This window comes from Cornus florida, unplaced genomic scaffold (assembly GCF_030987335.1).
Source record: "Cornus florida cultivar Cherokee Brave unplaced genomic scaffold, ASM3098733v1 CherokeeBrave_3.0.0_Hap2_Chr08, whole genome shotgun sequence".
NCBI classification, from domain to species: Eukaryota; Viridiplantae; Streptophyta; class Magnoliopsida; order Cornales; family Cornaceae; genus Cornus; species Cornus florida.
In genome coordinates this window covers 93,902,146-93,919,167 of record NW_026775578.1, presented here as the reverse complement: position 1 = coordinate 93,919,167, position 17,022 = coordinate 93,902,146, and the positions used below count along the sequence as shown (strand labels likewise).

Here is a 17,022-nt window from a genome sequence, read left to right as displayed (position 1 = left end):
AAAAAACCCTTTTCAATTCCTTTCAAAAAGCCGGTGATGGTTTGAACAGAATTCAAATCCCCAGATGGGCTCAACTCTAGTTGCTGCCAAATCCTTCTCTCTCCTCTTCTCTCTCTAACTTTCTTCACCATCCTTGTGTCCTCCTTAGATTACACAAAATTGGTGTACAGAGGCTGTGCAGACCAAAAATTTTAGGACCCAAGTGGAATTTACTTACAAACACTCAAAACCCTTTTTGATACATTGGTCTCCTACTCATCCCCCGGCAAATTCTTCAAGACCACCACTGGTGAATTTCTTGGGCTGTTTCAATGTAGATGTTTTTTTTGTTTTGTTTTTTTTTTTTTTTTTGTTTTTCTCTCTCTTTCTATATATATAATATGAAATAATATAGGCAAGGGTATTTTTGGCATTTTATGAAAAATAGTAGTTGATGTCATCATTTTTTGTGATTGACTATATCAGAAGAGAGGTTCATGTAAAATATTTTCAAAAGTAGGAAAGGTTCGCGTAATTTTTGAAACAAAAAGAGGGCTGCCTGTAATTACAAACTACGGGAGAGATGTGCGTAAATTACCCTAACATTTTACGTAGAAGATGGTTTCGCTTTAAATAGGTGGGCGTTAATTTCATACAGTATTTGGATGGGGGTATTCTTGGAAATTGTTATTTCGAACTGTATTTATTATGAACATGACCCTGATCTCATTTTTTATCTACTCGTTTCTCTCCCTACACACACTCTCATGGCGACCGGCATCGCTCCGATCTCGATTTCAGGTACTTTCCAGACTCGTCTCAAGTCTTGCAACAGCTTAATATCTCTTGGTGTTTTTAAGGTTTTATGTATGTTCTGGAGTTAAACAACAGCTGTTTTTTCTTAAAGCATTAGATGCCTCGTAATTATCGAAATTGATTGGTTTTTTTTTCCCCTGAATTTTTCTTTTCTTTTCTTTTCCCTCTTATTTGATTTGTGTTTTAAAAGATCCTGAATCGTTTCATGTTTTAACAGTCTGATTTTTATTCTATTGTTGGGATTACTGCTATAAATGGCAATTCATCATGTTGTTGCTTTGTATCATTAATTTGTGTGTTTTGTTGTTCTTTTACCCATAATTCTTGTTTTTTTAATCTTCCTGTTGTTTATTTTTTTTTCTGTTTGGTGAAGAATTGTGTACATGGTGGAATTCGGTTGAGTTGAAATTGAACAAGGTCCATGGCTGAAGCTTGATAGGCACGCTAACAAATCTAAAGCTCCAGAACGAGTTAATCCTAAATAACTATACTTAGTTACATGAGGTTAAAATGTAATCTACTTGGGCCTAATCCAAAGGCAAGCTCATTTGATTTATCATTTCTCATTCATAAATGACTTTTTTCTCCTCACAACTTATTTCAAGTCCATCTCCTTGCTGTTTATTTGGGCTCTGTTTGGGTTTGGTCATGGATCTAGCGAGGGAAAGGAAAAGTGAAGGGAAAAGTTAATAAAATCGAAGGGAAGGGAAAATGATTTTCTCTTAGTTAATTAAAGTTAGGAATTAGCACATTCTGAAATATAGTTGGGATTTGAGACGTAATAAATTAAATAGGAAATTAAAGATAAAAATGACGAAGTTCCTGCATTAATTTTCTTAATATTTTCAAGGGGCCTTTTTTTTTTTTTTTTTTTTTTTTTTTTTTAAGTAAAATTATTTGAAAGCGTTCAAGAACACTTTCAAGGGCATAACTTGAGTGAATAAATAAAAAAGAAAATAGATGAATAAATGATTGAAAAATAAAAATTTGTGCTTCTTTTGAATTTGGTGGCAGCTAAAAAGTGTGAGCCTAAGGGTTTTTCGTTAGCTTGACATAAGGAGGCATTTTAATTGAGCCTTGAGGAGATTACAACTTATTTGAAGTCTAGGCACGACTATTTCCTTCTCATTCTCATCCCATTCTTTCATTCCCGTCCTGCATCAGAGAGAGTGACAGAGATATTAAGAAAATAAAGAAACTAAGCTGGCAAGCAACCCTAGTTGTGTGAGGATAGTTTTAAATTACTAAATTAATTTTTCTTGGAAAGACCGAGTTTTGTGTGGCCTGGTCTCAACTTGAACTCAACTTTAGGCCCTAAATTTTGTCTAAGCTGTGGGGGTCGCTCCAAATTTAAGCAGTGGGAATTTAGTGGCTGAACAAGCATACTTGGGCTAGCCCAGCCAGTTTGACAATCCTGTCAATATTTACTGCATTACTCATGTGGGTTAGTAGGATGGCCACATAGATTTGGTTGGTGATTTGGTTTATATGATCTGTATGCATATTATAGAGATAAGGTTATCTCAGGTTTTGAATCTCATGAGAACCTCACATCTTTGGGTGTAACAAGTTACTTAACCATGTGGGTGTGCATACAGTTGTTAAGACTGATCCTTGCTTTTCAATGAGCTTTAAGATATGACATTCAGAAGGCACTTAAAACCATGCTAGTAGGTTTTGAACTTGTAAAAGTAGTCACTATAATTTGAGCAAGTGGTTATCGTTTTATTTAAAATGTAAAAATCATTTCAGATGATACTTGGATTCTGAGCTAGATTTCTCGTAACATTTTGAGTTTGTGTATTGTATGTATCCTTTTCCATTTAAATATAGGTGGTGGACACCTAAAGGAGCATGAGCTTTGGTCCACAAAGTCAATTTCATTTGGTAAAATATCCGGACTGACAGTTGGAAGGAAATCGAACCAACAGGGAATTCACCGCAAGTTGTCTGTTCGTGCGGAGTACAAGTATGAATTTTATTTTCTCCTCTTTATTATTTTTTATTTTCTTGAATTCCACTTATTATTTATGTATTCAATTATTTTTTCCGTTAGACAATATTCAAGCTTCTCTTGGGACTCGAATTCAAAAAATGTGTTTTCAAGAATGCGCACCATTTAAGCCAGTTGAGCTAATAAAATTTGATCTTATACAAAAGAAATTTGGAGTTTTTTTTTTTCTTTTTCTTTTTCTTGTCATTGGCAAGAAACTCACACACATTTTACTTCTTTGGAGACTTGAACCCTCACCATCCACTTTGGAAGGTAGAGGAGATACTAGTAGGCCACAAGGCCCTTGGTAAAAGAAATTTGGAGTTTAGTAATTTATATTTGCTGGGAGATAATGTTTTGATCATATTATGTTAAGAAGAAGTATAAAGAATATGTAAAATTGATTGTGTAATGCAACAGTAGTTAGTGTTGTAAGATTATATGACCCTTGCTTCACTTTGGATTTTTGGTTTGAATATGATTTTTAATTATAGAAACAAATAATTCTGTTATCGTTATGGGATGAAAGTACTTTTAGTTAAAACACATCTCTCCCTTTGCTCTTATTATTGGTCATCATTAGGAGGTTTAATTGGTGCACAAGATGTATTAACTCATGGAAATGTGCCTATAAGAAGGGTATTGTTTATTGCTTAAATTTTAGCTACTTATTTCTACAAAAAAAAAAAAAAAAAAAAAACTCGTTGCTTAGGTATTACAACATATATTGACTCATTCATTACTTCGCCTTCGTGTGGCCTGGGACTCACTTTGTAGATTGGTCAATGTACAGTCACATTTTGGTCACCGTTCTCAACATAAACATCAAAAGTTCTTTTTTTAAAAAAATTTATTTATTTGTTTTGAGTCCTTGCTCGAGCTTTGTGGATGGCATCTTCTTCTAATACTGACAGCTAACAACTTATCATCTGGTTTGAACATGTGACCTATATCAAACCTGGTGACATTTTGGTATCTTTCAAATACCCTTAGATAATTTAGTGTACGGTAATATTTTTGACCTTGACTTAATTTTAAATCAAGTATGATCACTATTAGATGTGATTAAAGGTTACTAATCCCTTTGTTTTTTTCAACATCTTATATAGAAAATGTTCTAATACTGAGGAGAATTGTGGGAGCAGTGCTTTTGTTTTTTTTTTAAAATTTTTTTTTGGTGCCAGTCAAGTTGCCACAGATTGTTTTATTTCTGTTTGGTATTGGTGAGAGATAATACAGGTGGGCCTTATGTTCAAGGTAGAAGGTGGTGGTTTGTGTTTTTACAGGTTTATAATGTTGATTCCTTCACCCTTGAGTATGCCTTATGTTATGCATTTATTGTAAGTAGTATTTAGTGTCTGCTCTTTCTAACCTACAATAGAACTGAGTTATCTATCTACTGTGGTACTTCTTTGCTTGCTGTAGCAGTGATCGTAGAGGTGGAGGTGGAGATTTTTTTGCTGGTTTCCTTCTCGGAGGTGCAGTATGTGGAACTCTAGCTTATATCTTTGCACCACAGGTATTATACTTATTCCTATAACCTTTATTATGTCATATCTGGAAATACCAGCAGTTGTTAGCTTGGATGATACTTGATGGCAAGCCAAAGGGGGAGGTAGAGGGTCACGTGTTGGATGGCACGTGAATGCATATGCTACATGTTTGATAGTCTTACTTGTCACTCCTTCAGCCAGTTGTTGCTTTCTTCCATATCAATAATGTGAAGGCTTTTTTTTTTTTTTTTTTCACATTAAGCGGCTATAAACTTGTATCCTATGTGTTTAAATTAAGCTGCTATACACTTGTATCCTAACTTTCCTCAATTGGGACATATATATTTATTACTTGATAAATTTCATTTTTGAGATATGTTTTGGAAGAAACTACACGGGTACTGTGTGGTTTTGAGAGATCTAGTTAGATTGAGCCCTGTGGCGGATCCAGGAATCATACCCTTCTCTTTTGAGCAATGCTTTGATCTTGGAGCTCTAACCATGAGCATGCCTTCATCCATTTGATTGAGCACCTGGCAAATGGATGATTCGTCATGGCATTTTCCTTTTTGTTTGTTTGTTTGTTTGTTTGTTTGGGAGGGATGTGTGGTGGAAGTATATGCAGTGGAAGAAATGGCTAGTAAGTTTGAACTATTTGGTTGTTAATAAAGGTGTTCAATCAGAGTAATACTAGGTTATCTTAAGAGTATAGACATCAATTCAAGAAAGAAGAAACAACATTCTGATAACAAGGATAAGAAGAAAGAAGATTAAAGTAATTGAGTATACAAACAAGAAGAAAAAACAAAAAGCAACAACATTAAATAACAAAAAGAAAGAGGAGATGAGGAATTGAGTATACCCCATACATGAGATTTTGCTTCAAGGACTGCAATATATGGACTGATGAATATCTACAGACTTGGAACCTCCACGGTGTAGCTTACTAGGCAGAATGCTGAGGTGCTCAATTCTTGTGAGCATCAAGCCTTTGCTTTGGGCTTACCCGATACTTGTGGTTTGGATGATTGTGAGTATCCTCTTGTCCGTTGAGAGGGTGAAAACACCCTCCCTTACCAAAAAGGGGAAAGAGAAAAATAATAATAATGATTAAAAAAAAAAAAATCAACACACCTGAAGCATGAAATCAACTTGAAAAAATTCTGGATCAATCTTCTTAATTGCCCTAAAATAAAAAGTGAACACATTGTGGTTACTAAGATATAGTTGTGAGTTGTGCAGCGGAAGATTACTTGTGTAGAAAGTTTTAGATTTAAAAAACAGATTTGTGTCTTTCTATTTTAATCAACTTTACTTAATTTAGCAATTAATCAATTAATTTCATGTAAGATAAAATAAAGTAACGTAAATGGAGTTTAGAGATGACACCAGGATTTTTAGCGAGGAAACCCCAATTGGTAGAATAGACCAATTGCTACGGAAAAACTTCGTGGACTGTGTAGTCAAAAGTAAATCGATCCATTACGTTTGAAACAAAGTACAATGGACTTTGACTTAGGCTCACACCCTATTGTTCTATCAAACACCAATCGCTGACAATCTTTGCGACATCACGTCCAATAACTCTTGAGCTCAGACTTACTCTTGATCTTTGTAGAAGGATTGCTTGTGGATTAAACAACACTTCTAGAATGCTTTGACCCTTTCAAAGTGTGATCGCTTTACCTCTGTTTTTCAAGATCTAAATTTGATGTAGAAGTAGATCTGCTTTCTCTGATCGTTGTAGATACAAGATTCAATAAACTTTGAACGCGATTAGGAATTTGAACAAACACTCTAAAATCTTTTTTTTTTTTTTTTTTTCCTAATTGGTACTCACTCACTCACACACACATGCCTCCACTAAGGTTCGAACCCATTGCCTCCTTTGGAAAGTAGGGACTTGGTACCGCTAGGCCACTGGCACGTTGGTAACACTCTAAAAAATCACTCTTGTGTTTATGTGTGTGTTCTAGAAAGAAAAATAGAAAACTCAGATTTGATTTTCTGCAATATATCTCTCAAATAGGCTTTTAAGAAATCAGAAGATCTAATGTAAAAGCCGTATCAATCTAGATGAAAATCAAGGTTTATATAAACTTTCAAAGACTTAGATATGTATAAGAAAAGGTAAATTTTCGTGTATAAGGCTTTTGGAAAGAAGTCTATACCAAATAGGAAGTTTAGACAGAACAGGAAACAAATTACTTAAACTGTATTAGCATGTGGAACCGGTAGCCAACTTTGGAACCAATTCCCAGAGGACAGAATGTTTTCTTTGAAGCAAAGGTTCTTGAACTGGTAGAAGAAGCTTGGTACCGGTTCCCACTTGACAGAATTGAAAGGTAAGGTTTACCAGTTTGGAAAACTTCTGTTTTGGTAACTTTGAAGAATATACATAGAATGTATAGTGTCCTATTTGGGAAATAACTTCCTAAAGTGTTGTTCATATCTTTTTCGTAGATCATAGTTTATCAAACTTGAACAACTTTCCAATTCTATAGTCTATCTCGATCTTGATATAATAACTTGAAGATTACAACTCGATCGGACTTGTTTTGACACTGAAATTTGCCAATTACAAAAATTATATCCCACAATAGTGAAAAATGTTAATAATTAAAATTTACTGTACACGCAGACATGAGAAACAAATTTATTGAAGTGTCTACCAACGGTAAGATATTGATAGTAGGAATATATGAGAAAAATAAGAATATTATAAAAAAAAGGCATATATTTGCTTCTGTAATAAGGTAAAGCCTAGGATGCAAGGATATGGACACAGAACACTAGTACGACATGACACGGATACGGCGAAAAAACAAATTTTAAAAAAATAGGATACGGATAAAATTAGTTGTATTATATATTATATATATATATATATAAATAATAATTTTTACTCATCTTATCCATACAATCATAAATGAAATCAGTAATTTGGAGCTTAGAGCTAGATGTTTGTTATTTTTATTATCCTAAACTTTATATTATTTTTCTAATTAACTCATGATATATTTTAAATTGCATTGAATCTCATTCTTTAAAAGAAATAATTACAAAACCACCCCGCTGTGCCTTGAAAATGTCTAAAATGTCCTTGCCGTGTACAAGAATTTTTTATTTTAAATTTCAGGACATTTCTATCTGTGTCCGACACTACCACCGCCACGGCAACCCTGGGTGAAGTGTCAGTGCTTTCTAGGGTAAATGTGCCAAAAAAGCAGTAGTGTGCAGCCCCAAACACTCAGATAGATCAAGAACAAATTAAACTAAATACAGATATATTAATAAGTGATCCACTTCTAAACTTGCAAATCATAAATCCAATGTAAACCATAATCATTCCCACTTAAAATTTTGTACAAATAGCAGCCAAAAGACTAATAACAATAAATTGAGCTAAAAACTGAAATAATGTTAAAAATATTCAAAATTTATTGAATTAAAAAAAAAAAAAAAAAAACCCCAAATGGAAAAGTGAAAACAAAAATTTCATACAATAGGTTTGAATTGACTTTAAAGCAAATCACTCTGTAGGATCATTTCAAAATTTGCATAAATGTTGGTATATTCGCAGGCAAATTTCACGAACCAAATAAGAACAAATTGAAACCTTATATTTGTGTATGTGTGTGCATATACGTATACATATATATATATATATATAGAGAGAGAGAGAGAAACAGATAGAGAGAGAGGCGTTGGACATTTAGGTAATATCATAAGGTGTTAATGCTCTGAAACCATGTCTGCTAACGGCATCGGGTGTTAGTGTAACAGGCGTTAAACGTCGAGGGGTCTGTGGGTATCACACACCAAAATTTTAATCTACCTGTTATTAAGGCAAACCTCAGGGCTGTTAGTGTAATTTACCCAAATTTGATATGTCCAGGTATCCCTTTTATATGGAAAAATCTTAAATTGTACTTTCCTATGTAAGTTGATTTAGGATTTGCAGTTTGTCTTTCACTAGTTCCTCTGTCTCTCTCTCTCTCCCCCCCTCACGCGCGTACACCCAACTAACTGTTTTTGCTGCTGCTACTATTTTTTCTGTCACTATTAACTTCAGAATATTTCTTATTAAATTTTTCTGTACCTCTGGAAAGTATTTGTGCATAGTTGTTCATATCTGATGTGGAGTAAAGAGTAATTTTTCTTCCTATTTGTATGCCATGGCTCCAATTTGTTTCTCAAGATGAGAGAGTTAATCTGGGCTTCCTCTAACCTTTGCATTTTCAATTTTTTTTTTTTCTTTGATGCCTGCCCTTTGCGATGTACAATATGCAATTGCTTTGAGACCGAGCTTGGGATAGCTCATTTATGATGCAATAAAGGATTTCCACCCCCCTCCCAAACAAGGAATTGTTTGATTGTCCTGCTAGGATTTTTTTTCCTAGTTTTAAGATTACTTTATTGCTGGTAATTTTTCATCGTTGCTATACGATTTCCAAGTTATTTTGCATAATAATTAATAAAGCTAGTCAGATGAATCATCTATATATTCTTCGTATTATTGGCAGTGACTGGGTGAGGGAGTTTAGCAGACTAGCATTAAAACACCTTTTTTCTCACTGGCCTTTGTGCATCAGATTTTGTTCTGCTTTCTGTTATATATCTTTTGGGATTGCATTTAAAGTAAAGGGGTTTATTGTGGTTTGCTCTGTTTTCTCATCTCATTAGATTAGAAGATCCCTGCTAAATGAAGATGAGTATGGTTTTCGGAGGGCAAAGCGACCAATCTATTACGATGAAGGTTTAGAGGTGATTAAACTGTTACTGACTTCGCACCAACTTCTTCTGCTGATTGATGGTTTTACTTTGTTCTAATTTTTCATTTCCCCCCCTTTCTTTGTCGAGCGCAGAAAACCAGGCAGACCTTGAATGCAAAAATAAGCCAACTCAATTCTGCCATTGACAATGTGTCTTCCAGGTTGAGAGGTGGCAATAATATGCCTCCTATTCCAGTTGAAACTGATGCTGAAGAAGCCGCCATGTAAGACCTGCTTTTGTTTGTTCTGCAATGAATCATCAACTTCTTGAGTTCCAGTTCAACCAGTTAAATGTGTGTTTGGGTAGTGAAAAAACACTGAAAACCACATGTGTATGTAAATGTGACTGACTTCCATGTGTTATTCCTGCAAGTTTGGTTAGTTGCTGGAAGATTTATTGGTTTTGAAACTTCAGTGTAATGGTTAGCATATGTTGAACCCTTTGATACAATTTTCCCTTTATATATATATATATATATATATATATATATATATATATATTACAAAATAGGAGATTGGATAGTATTTGCCATCACTCCATCACTGCCTACTAGGAGCAACTTTGAGAAATAGTTGAAATCGTACCATTTGGGTATTTAGGAACTGTATTCATTAGGCTAATTGGTCTCTGTATATTAGTAACTCCATGGACATATTCATAGAGGAGTTTGTTTTCACTTGGTCATGACCGGAAGGTCCGGAAGTAGGTCGAAGGGCTTAATAAAACCCATGTAGGCCTATAGAGTGTTGGCATGGATGGTAAGATTTGTATTTGTTGAAATGTTATTTGCAACAAGGTTGGGGAGGCCCATTATGATTATCAGCAAGAATAGGGAGGCCCAACTGACTAGGAATATAGGAAAATTAGATTCTGTGGCAAAAACTGGATTTTGAAGAGTTTATTTATTATATCACCTTGTTGGCTATTTCATTAGCAGACATGGAAATGGATTGAGAATTAATTGGTTTTCTATTGTGTTATGCTACTTATGCTGTTGGAAACTTTGTTGGCCCTTGTTTTTAGCTTTCCTAGACAGCCTACTCAGTCTACCTGAATTTTGGGTTCACTTTAGTGGACAAGTGGGCGTCTGGTGTACTTCTGTTTCCTTTGTGCACGTGTGTGGTTCTTTATGAATGGTATATACTGGGATTTGGGAGCTTTCAACTACTGGTCTATGTACCTAGCCATGTGTTTTAGACACAATACCCTTCATTATGAGTTCTTGATGTCCATGGATTCAATCCTGTGCCATAAAATTTTCTCTGCATATTAGGGTTCTCTTGTGTTTGCTCTAACTAGAAATTTTTCATCAGCCTTTTAGGTTCTCTTATGTTGATTCTAGCTTTCTTGTTGGGAAGAGGTCAACTTTAGGTTTTTATTAATTGATAAGTGACGATGATAAAATCAAAAAATGCTTTAGAAGAATCCTTGGTGTATCATCCCCCTCCATGAAAATGTGAAATTAGTTTAGAGCCCCTAAATAAAGTTTATCATAGTTTCAAAGCAAGGTGTCATTTTGTTGTAATGCCTCACGGTCGAATCAAGAAATTGCCTAGACCAGACCATGGTCGCACTTCTGTTAGCATCTCCTTTAATCATAGGTCTAGTCATTGTACTACAACTGCTCCGCTATTTGTTATTTGGTAAAGTACCCTTGACACCACTGTCATATACTCCCAGATTCACTTTCACCCCTATTTTTAAAATGTGGTATAAATACCCTTAATAGTTCAAACCCCACTTCTCAAATTATTTTCCTGCAAAATCTAACTTAAAGTAATTGTAGCATGCCCATTTTGCCTTTTTATTCTTTCGAAAATGCCCAAGGGGTGTTCATTAGCTATATTATTTTTTATGATATTTTCTATGTAGGGGTGTTGTCAAGTGCACGGCAACCCTATTTAACCAACTTTTGAGGCTTTTATTTTTTATTTATTTATATTTCTCTCTCTCTCTCTCTCTATATATACATATAGGGTAATTTACACAAACCTCCCCTATGGTTTGCCATAATTATAGGGACCTCCCCTCCTGTTTGGAAAATTACTCGGACTTCCCCTACTTTTGAAAATATCCTATACGGACTTCCCTTCTGTTAGAGTCAACGCCCGTCGACGACGGAAATTGATGATGTCATCTACTATTTTTACTAAAATTCCCATAATACCATTGTCTATATATAATTTCATATTTAATTAAGGTAAAAAAGAGAGATATATATATATATATATATATATATATATATAATACTTGATATTATATTTTGAGGCAACCAAGAGCTGGCGGTGCTTCTTGACTTACCGACGTAAAGATAGTGCTAGCTAGGTTCGAAGAGTTTGAGGTGAGGCCAGGGTAAGGCGGATAACGGCTCAACAGTCAACATCATTCCCACAAGGAAGGACCATCAAGAAAGAAGATCGTCTCTTCTGATTCTTTTGTTCTCGTATCAAGCACCATGGTTACATAAGCAATGGAGATTTTCTTTGAAAAGCTCTTCTCCTTGCACATCATCACAAAACTCAATTCATGAACCTGGTCATGAAAAACCCAATTTCGACAAAAGGAATGGTGGCTGCAAACAATTGGGTTTGTGGGTATGACATTTGCGATTGCGATTGGGTTTGATCTGTGTGATTTGGTTTTTATTCTGAAAATCAAAATTGCGATTGGGTTTGATCTGTGTGACGGAACCTGGTCATGAAAAACCCAATTCCAGTGTGTTATTGTTTTGTTTTGTTTTATATTAATTTTCTTAAATTAATTTAAGAATTGATCTGATATATTTTTTTTAACCGAATTGAATGAAAAAGATAAGGATGGAGGACTGTACAATTCCTAAGCCGGAGAAGCAAGAATCGTCGGAAAAGCTTAAATTTTCAGCAACAGCACACTAGAGGGTCACTAGAGGGTCCCCTGCCTAATTCATAGTCATCACTATCTGGGCTCTAAGTTTTGGATGCTTCGAGTAATCGATTCACGAGTCCTATTCCAGCGAGCTTTGGATGCCTTGTTTCGTTGAACAAGCTTGTTCTAAGCAAGAATTCGTTCTCTGGATCGATCCCTTCATGAATTGGCTTACCTTAAAGAAAACCCAATTCATGAACCGTCGTTGCCGCTACCACCTCCACCCAATGGCGAATTGTTCAGGCGAATCATAGTTCTTTTTTTTTTCTTGCTGATCCTTTTTTTTAATAATCTTTTACATTTTTATTTTTATTCAAATATTTAATCTCTGATACTATTTATTTCCTTCTCGGTTTTTGGTGGTTCTAAAATTATGAACCTTACTAGAAAAATCACACAATGAGATGAAGAGACGGGAGAGGGTGAAAAAATAGCGTTATTGGTTTTATGTTTCCTTTTTTCTTTTTCTTTTTTTAGAGCAAGGAAACTTTATTTTCTCCTTTTATCTCTAAAGTTTCTTAATCCAACCGGTGTAAAAGAAGAGGTCGTTAATATATCGCATTACAAATATATATATATATATACACACACACACAAAGATGGAGGAAAACAGAGATGTTGGTAGCGGTGGCCGTGGTGGCACCCATGGGGGTTGGCGGTGGTGGCCCCAAATAGTTTTAAGATTTAATTTCTCTCTCTCTCTCTCTCTCTATATATATATATATATCTCTCTCTCTATATATATATATATATATATATATAGGATACTTAAGTAATTTATCATAGAAAATTAAGGGAATTTCAGTAAATTAGCAAGGCCCGTTAGTGTATTTAACGGTATATCACACATAACTACATAAGGGAGGTCCGTGTAAGATATTTTCAAATTTAAAGGAGGTCCGAGTAATTTTCCAAACAGAAAGAGAGGTCCCTGTAATTAGGGCAAATCATGGGAAAGGTTTGTGTAAATTACCCATATATATATATATATATATATATATATATGTGGTTTGTTCTCTCAATATATTTCCTCTACAACAGTGTATTCTTTCTATCTTTGAGCTCTCACTCTCTACAATAACCTCATGGCATTATCTTCAACCCCCAAGAAATCATATTTATTTTAATGTGTCATTTGCAAATTTGAAGTGTTTTGCGCACACAAGGGGTTGATATATATTTAAGGGATGTTAAGGTCACTTTACCCATTTGTTATTTGACAGATCGTGAGAGTCGATAGCCTATGCAACTGAACATTGTGTCGCTGCATCTTTTTTTTTTTTACCCCGTTAAAGTAACAGAAATGGGGCAGTTCCGATGGGAACACACCCTTCAAAAATAGGCGTGTGCCGCTTTAATGAATTGGATGTTCATCTAGTGAGAAGTTGTTTTCAAGCAAGTTTGTTATTTGGTTTAAAGATACATGTGATAACGATACAAAGATGTTACAAGATCGTTGACACTTTTTAGTTGCCTTTAAGATAGAATTAAAACTTGATGACGACTTTGAGAGTCTCAGGTTTCTTCAGTAGCTCAAATGCTTTGTCTATATCCTCCACTTGAACTTCATTAGTCAAAAGCTCATCAAGTTTTTTGATTTCCTGCATCGTAATATAACACATTTAGATGATTTCTAATTCTGTTAATGGAGAAACAGAAATTCTGAAAATTATGTTGAACAATTTTAAGGCGGGAACTATAGTTAGTACCTTGTTAATGCATTTGTCAACGATAATGGGAAGATCGGATTGGATTTTTATCCCACCAAAAACAGAATACTTGAGCGTTCTAGCAGAAAGAAGTGGGATGAAGTCAATTTCAATGCTTTTCTGAGTTCCTGCGCCAAGTAGTATTGCTGTTCCTATTCCCTGAAGAAGAAAAAAAAATATATATACAATGCTTGGTTGTTCTTTAACAGTTTCAAAACATGTAATGGATATGAATCTGTATATGCATACCACTTTTGTGGATTCAAGGACTTCATTCACCAATTTGGCAACCCCAGAACACTCAAAGCAGTAGTCCACTCCTTTACCTTGTGTCAACTCTTTCACCATTTCCGAAATAGGCTTCTCAGAATCTTTAGGGTTTATAAAGTCAGTCATTCCGAATGCCTTCCCCTTATCGCGTCTCTTCTCATTGATGTCGATGCCAATTATTGTAGCTGCCCCATGTAATCGAGCTCCTTCCACCACCTGCATGCAGTGCAGTTCGATCAGTAGGGCAGGATCACGAGAAACAGAGTAAAAACCTTGTGACAATTATTGTGTGCGCGCGCGCGCGCGCTTACCCCTAATCCAACAGCACCCAGACCCAAAACAGCCACGGTTGATCCCTTGTGAAGCTTGGCTTCCTTCCAGGCTGCCCCAAATCCGGTGGCGAAGCCGCAGGAGATAAAGCTAGCATGTGGGAGAGGTATCCTTGAATCAATCTTGACAACATAGTTAGCATCAACAACAGTGTACTCAGACCATGTTGAGCAACTGAGAAAGTGATAAAGCTTTTGGCCTCTGATAGACATTCTTGATGTCCCATCTGGTAATAGACCACTGAAAGCTGCTAATGGGTAGGTTTGGCACATATTTGTCCTACCTGATCTACAATTCTCACATTCTCTGCACTCTCCTAGGTAGGTTGGAATCACAACATCTCCTTCCTTTACCTCTGTAACTCCTTCTCCAATGCTCTCCACCATGCTGCATTCAATTTTTTTCTTTACTTAGCTAAATTGAATTACTTCGTTTATGATAAGGCCTGTAAATTCGGATTATTCTCAATTTTAGTATTCATCAGTTTTTAATGATTAGGTTTCTTATTTTATTTTAGAGATGACAATTTAAGTCTAAACTCATTAAATCGTTCAAATCCGCTTACTAAAATTAAATTATTTGGACACTTAAATTTAAATAAGTGAGTAACAATGGGTAAAAAGTGAGTATTCATATAATTCAATGGTCAATTATATATTAAGTATGGGTACCCATCTTAACCCACTCAAATAAAATCGTCTTTTCTTTCCCCCCTCTTTCCTCTCTCTCTTCCGTTTCTTTTTTTATTATTTTTTCTTCTTGCATTCTCTCTCCTTGCTGGTTGTTTTTATTTTATTTTTAATTCTCTCTCTCTTCACTCCTTCGGTGTGAAATAAATGACCAACAATTAAATAAAACTCTTGCTCAAATATTTTTTTTTAAATATATATAATTAATATTGTTGAGTAAGTTGTATAGCGACTTTTTCCCAAAATAAATTTAAAAAAAAAAATTAAAACTCTTAAAATCAAAAAATTAATTAATATTGTTGATTAAGTTGTATGGTGACTTTTTTCAAAGGAAAAAAATTTGTAATGCTTGAAATCAAAATAAAAAAAAATTAATGTAAGAACAAGTTATTAATTTTCTTTTTAGCCATGGATGGTAGGAAAGTAAAAAATTTGCAAAAGTTAAAAGTTTTTTTTAAAAAAAAAAACCAAAACCCTGGTTGGAATGGGTTAATTCGTTTTGAACAATGAATTTGAACCTTTATTCATTTATGACCCACTATTGATGCGTTGATAATGGGTTAGTGATCTATTCACACTTAACCCATTACAAACCCGTTCAAAGTCCGGCTAAACTCACCCAATTGTCACCGTTATTTTATTTTATTAAGAATTCATTCAATCATCAATAATAATATATCATATTGCGTGGTAATTTTTTTCTTTAAGTTTGTAGATTAGCTTTCACTTGGTCATAGAAAGAATATAGAGAGAGAAATTACCCAACACCTTCATGTCCAAGAACTCGTGGGAACAAAGGCTGCAGAAGAAAGAATTTTTTTTTTTTTTTCCAAAAAAAGAAAAGAAAAGAAAAAGTATGAGTATTAATGTAATGTAATGTAATGGAAGTGTATATATTATAGATTAAGAAGGATGTTACTAACAACTGGAAATCCTTTGCAGCATAGCACATCTGTGTGACACAAACTGGCACATAGCATCTTAATTCTAACTTCAAACGATTTGGGGGGTTCTACTTGTATCTCTTCCACCTTCACTGCCTCCCCAGCTGCCCAACACACTACAGCTGCCACAACACACTAAATTTTACTAATACATTCATACATATATATATATATCAAACTAAATGTAGCACTGATGGAAGTAAGTTGAGTTGAGAGCTTACCTTTGCAAGTTATGATCTTTGAGCTGGTCATGGTTGGGAAATGGTTATGCTCAAATTTTTTGGATGGACTGTTACGGCTTTTGAATAGGAGAATGATCTCTCTCTCTATACACACACACACATACACACACACACACATATATATATATATCGAAAATGGGCAATTTCTCATCAATCCAATCCATGATTGACGCGTTGCCCAGCAGCCATTTAATTGTAAACATTTAAAAAGTTTTTATTTTCTTTATTATTCTCATTTTTTTTTTTTTTGCTTGGCTGTGACAGCTTAAATTAAACTGAAATTGATATATAATGATGTAAGACCTTGCAGAGATATATTGAAATTTGAATGATTGATCCAATTGTATTAAATCTTATCAACAGTCAATTCACCTAAAGACCTTGAACTTGAAGTTTGCAAGTGGCTTCAATTATACTTGTTAGTTGCAAAGTCAACAACAACAATTGTGAAGTAGAAAGGTAAAGTTATGATTAGTCTAATAAATATTCGTTAAAAAAAAAAAACCCAAAATGGAGTGTAATTAATTTGAGCAACGAATTTAGAATTAAAAAATTTGCACGTGAGACACGAGACCCCCGAGGACATTTTATATGATTATCACATCTTATCTTATCTTATATGATTATCAATATAGTTGTCCAATCAGCATATAGATATATTTCAAAACTACTGGTGGTTGAGGGCATTTTGTTTAAGGGTTAAATGTTCTAACACTCCCTTAAACTTGTCTTTATTGGTCACAAATTAAACTAGTTAAAAAAAACAAAGCTTAAATTTTTCCTTATATTTGGTTAACTTTGTCTTGACATCCCGTTTGTCGATTGTTAGTAAAGTCAAAAGTTAACTAATTTAAAAAATATAATGATAAAACTACTT

At 34.4% G+C, this 17,022-nt stretch overlaps 2 protein-coding genes across 3 annotated transcripts; one reads left to right on the top strand and one right to left on the bottom strand.

The window, feature by feature from the left end:
• Positions 1-678: 678 nt before the first annotated feature.
• Positions 679-9,507, top strand: LOC132268280 (uncharacterized). Of its 2 annotated transcripts, none has more exons than XM_059769108.1 (5): positions 679-780; positions 2,629-2,764; positions 4,217-4,307; positions 8,968-9,048; positions 9,150-9,507. In XM_059769108.1, the coding sequence occupies exons 1-5, from the start codon at positions 747-749 to the stop codon at positions 9,282-9,284; spliced, it is 477 nt and encodes a 158-aa protein (XP_059625091.1). In that variant the 5' UTR covers positions 679-746; the 3' UTR covers positions 9,285-9,507. The 2 variants fall into 2 exon arrangements, with proteins under 2 accessions (XP_059625091.1, XP_059625090.1); XM_059769107.1 differs by having other exon boundaries at positions 4,214-4,307.
• Positions 9,508-13,254: 3,747 nt separating this feature from the next.
• Positions 13,255-15,996, bottom strand: LOC132268717 (CYP enzymes assisting alcohol dehydrogenase-like). The gene is made up of 6 exons (XM_059769513.1): positions 15,883-15,996; positions 15,721-15,758; positions 14,252-14,657; positions 13,920-14,156; positions 13,671-13,829; positions 13,255-13,562 (listed from the first exon to the last, which is right to left on the bottom strand). Exons 1-6 carry the CDS (start codon positions 15,937-15,939, stop codon positions 13,449-13,451), a joined length of 1,011 nt encoding a protein of 336 aa, XP_059625496.1. The 5' UTR covers positions 15,940-15,996; the 3' UTR covers positions 13,255-13,448.
• Between the last annotated feature and the right edge of the window lie 1,026 nt (positions 15,997-17,022).

Excerpts from the sequence above, each read along its gene's own strand:
- LOC132268280 (XM_059769107.1), top strand. The coding sequence starts at position 747 with ATGGCGACCGGCATCGCTCCGATCTCGATTTCAG. Across the intron at positions 2,765-4,213 it reads TCTGTTCGTGCGGAGTACAA|CAGTGATCGTAGAGGTGGAG; the intron begins GTATGAATTTTA and ends TGCTTGCTGTAG. Across the intron at positions 4,308-8,967 it reads CTTATATCTTTGCACCACAG|ATTAGAAGATCCCTGCTAAA; the intron begins GTATTATACTTA and ends TCATCTCATTAG.
- LOC132268717 (XM_059769513.1), bottom strand. The coding sequence starts at position 15,939 with ATGCTATGTGCCAGTTTGTGTCACACAGATGTGCTATGCTGCAAAGGA. Across the intron at positions 14,157-14,251 it reads TGGGTGCTGTTGGATTAGGG|GTGGTGGAAGGAGCTCGATT; the intron begins GTAAGCGCGCGC and ends CACTGCATGCAG. Across the intron at positions 13,830-13,919 it reads TCCTTGAATCCACAAAAGTG|GGAATAGGAACAGCAATACT; the intron begins GTATGCATATAC and ends TTTCTTCTTCAG.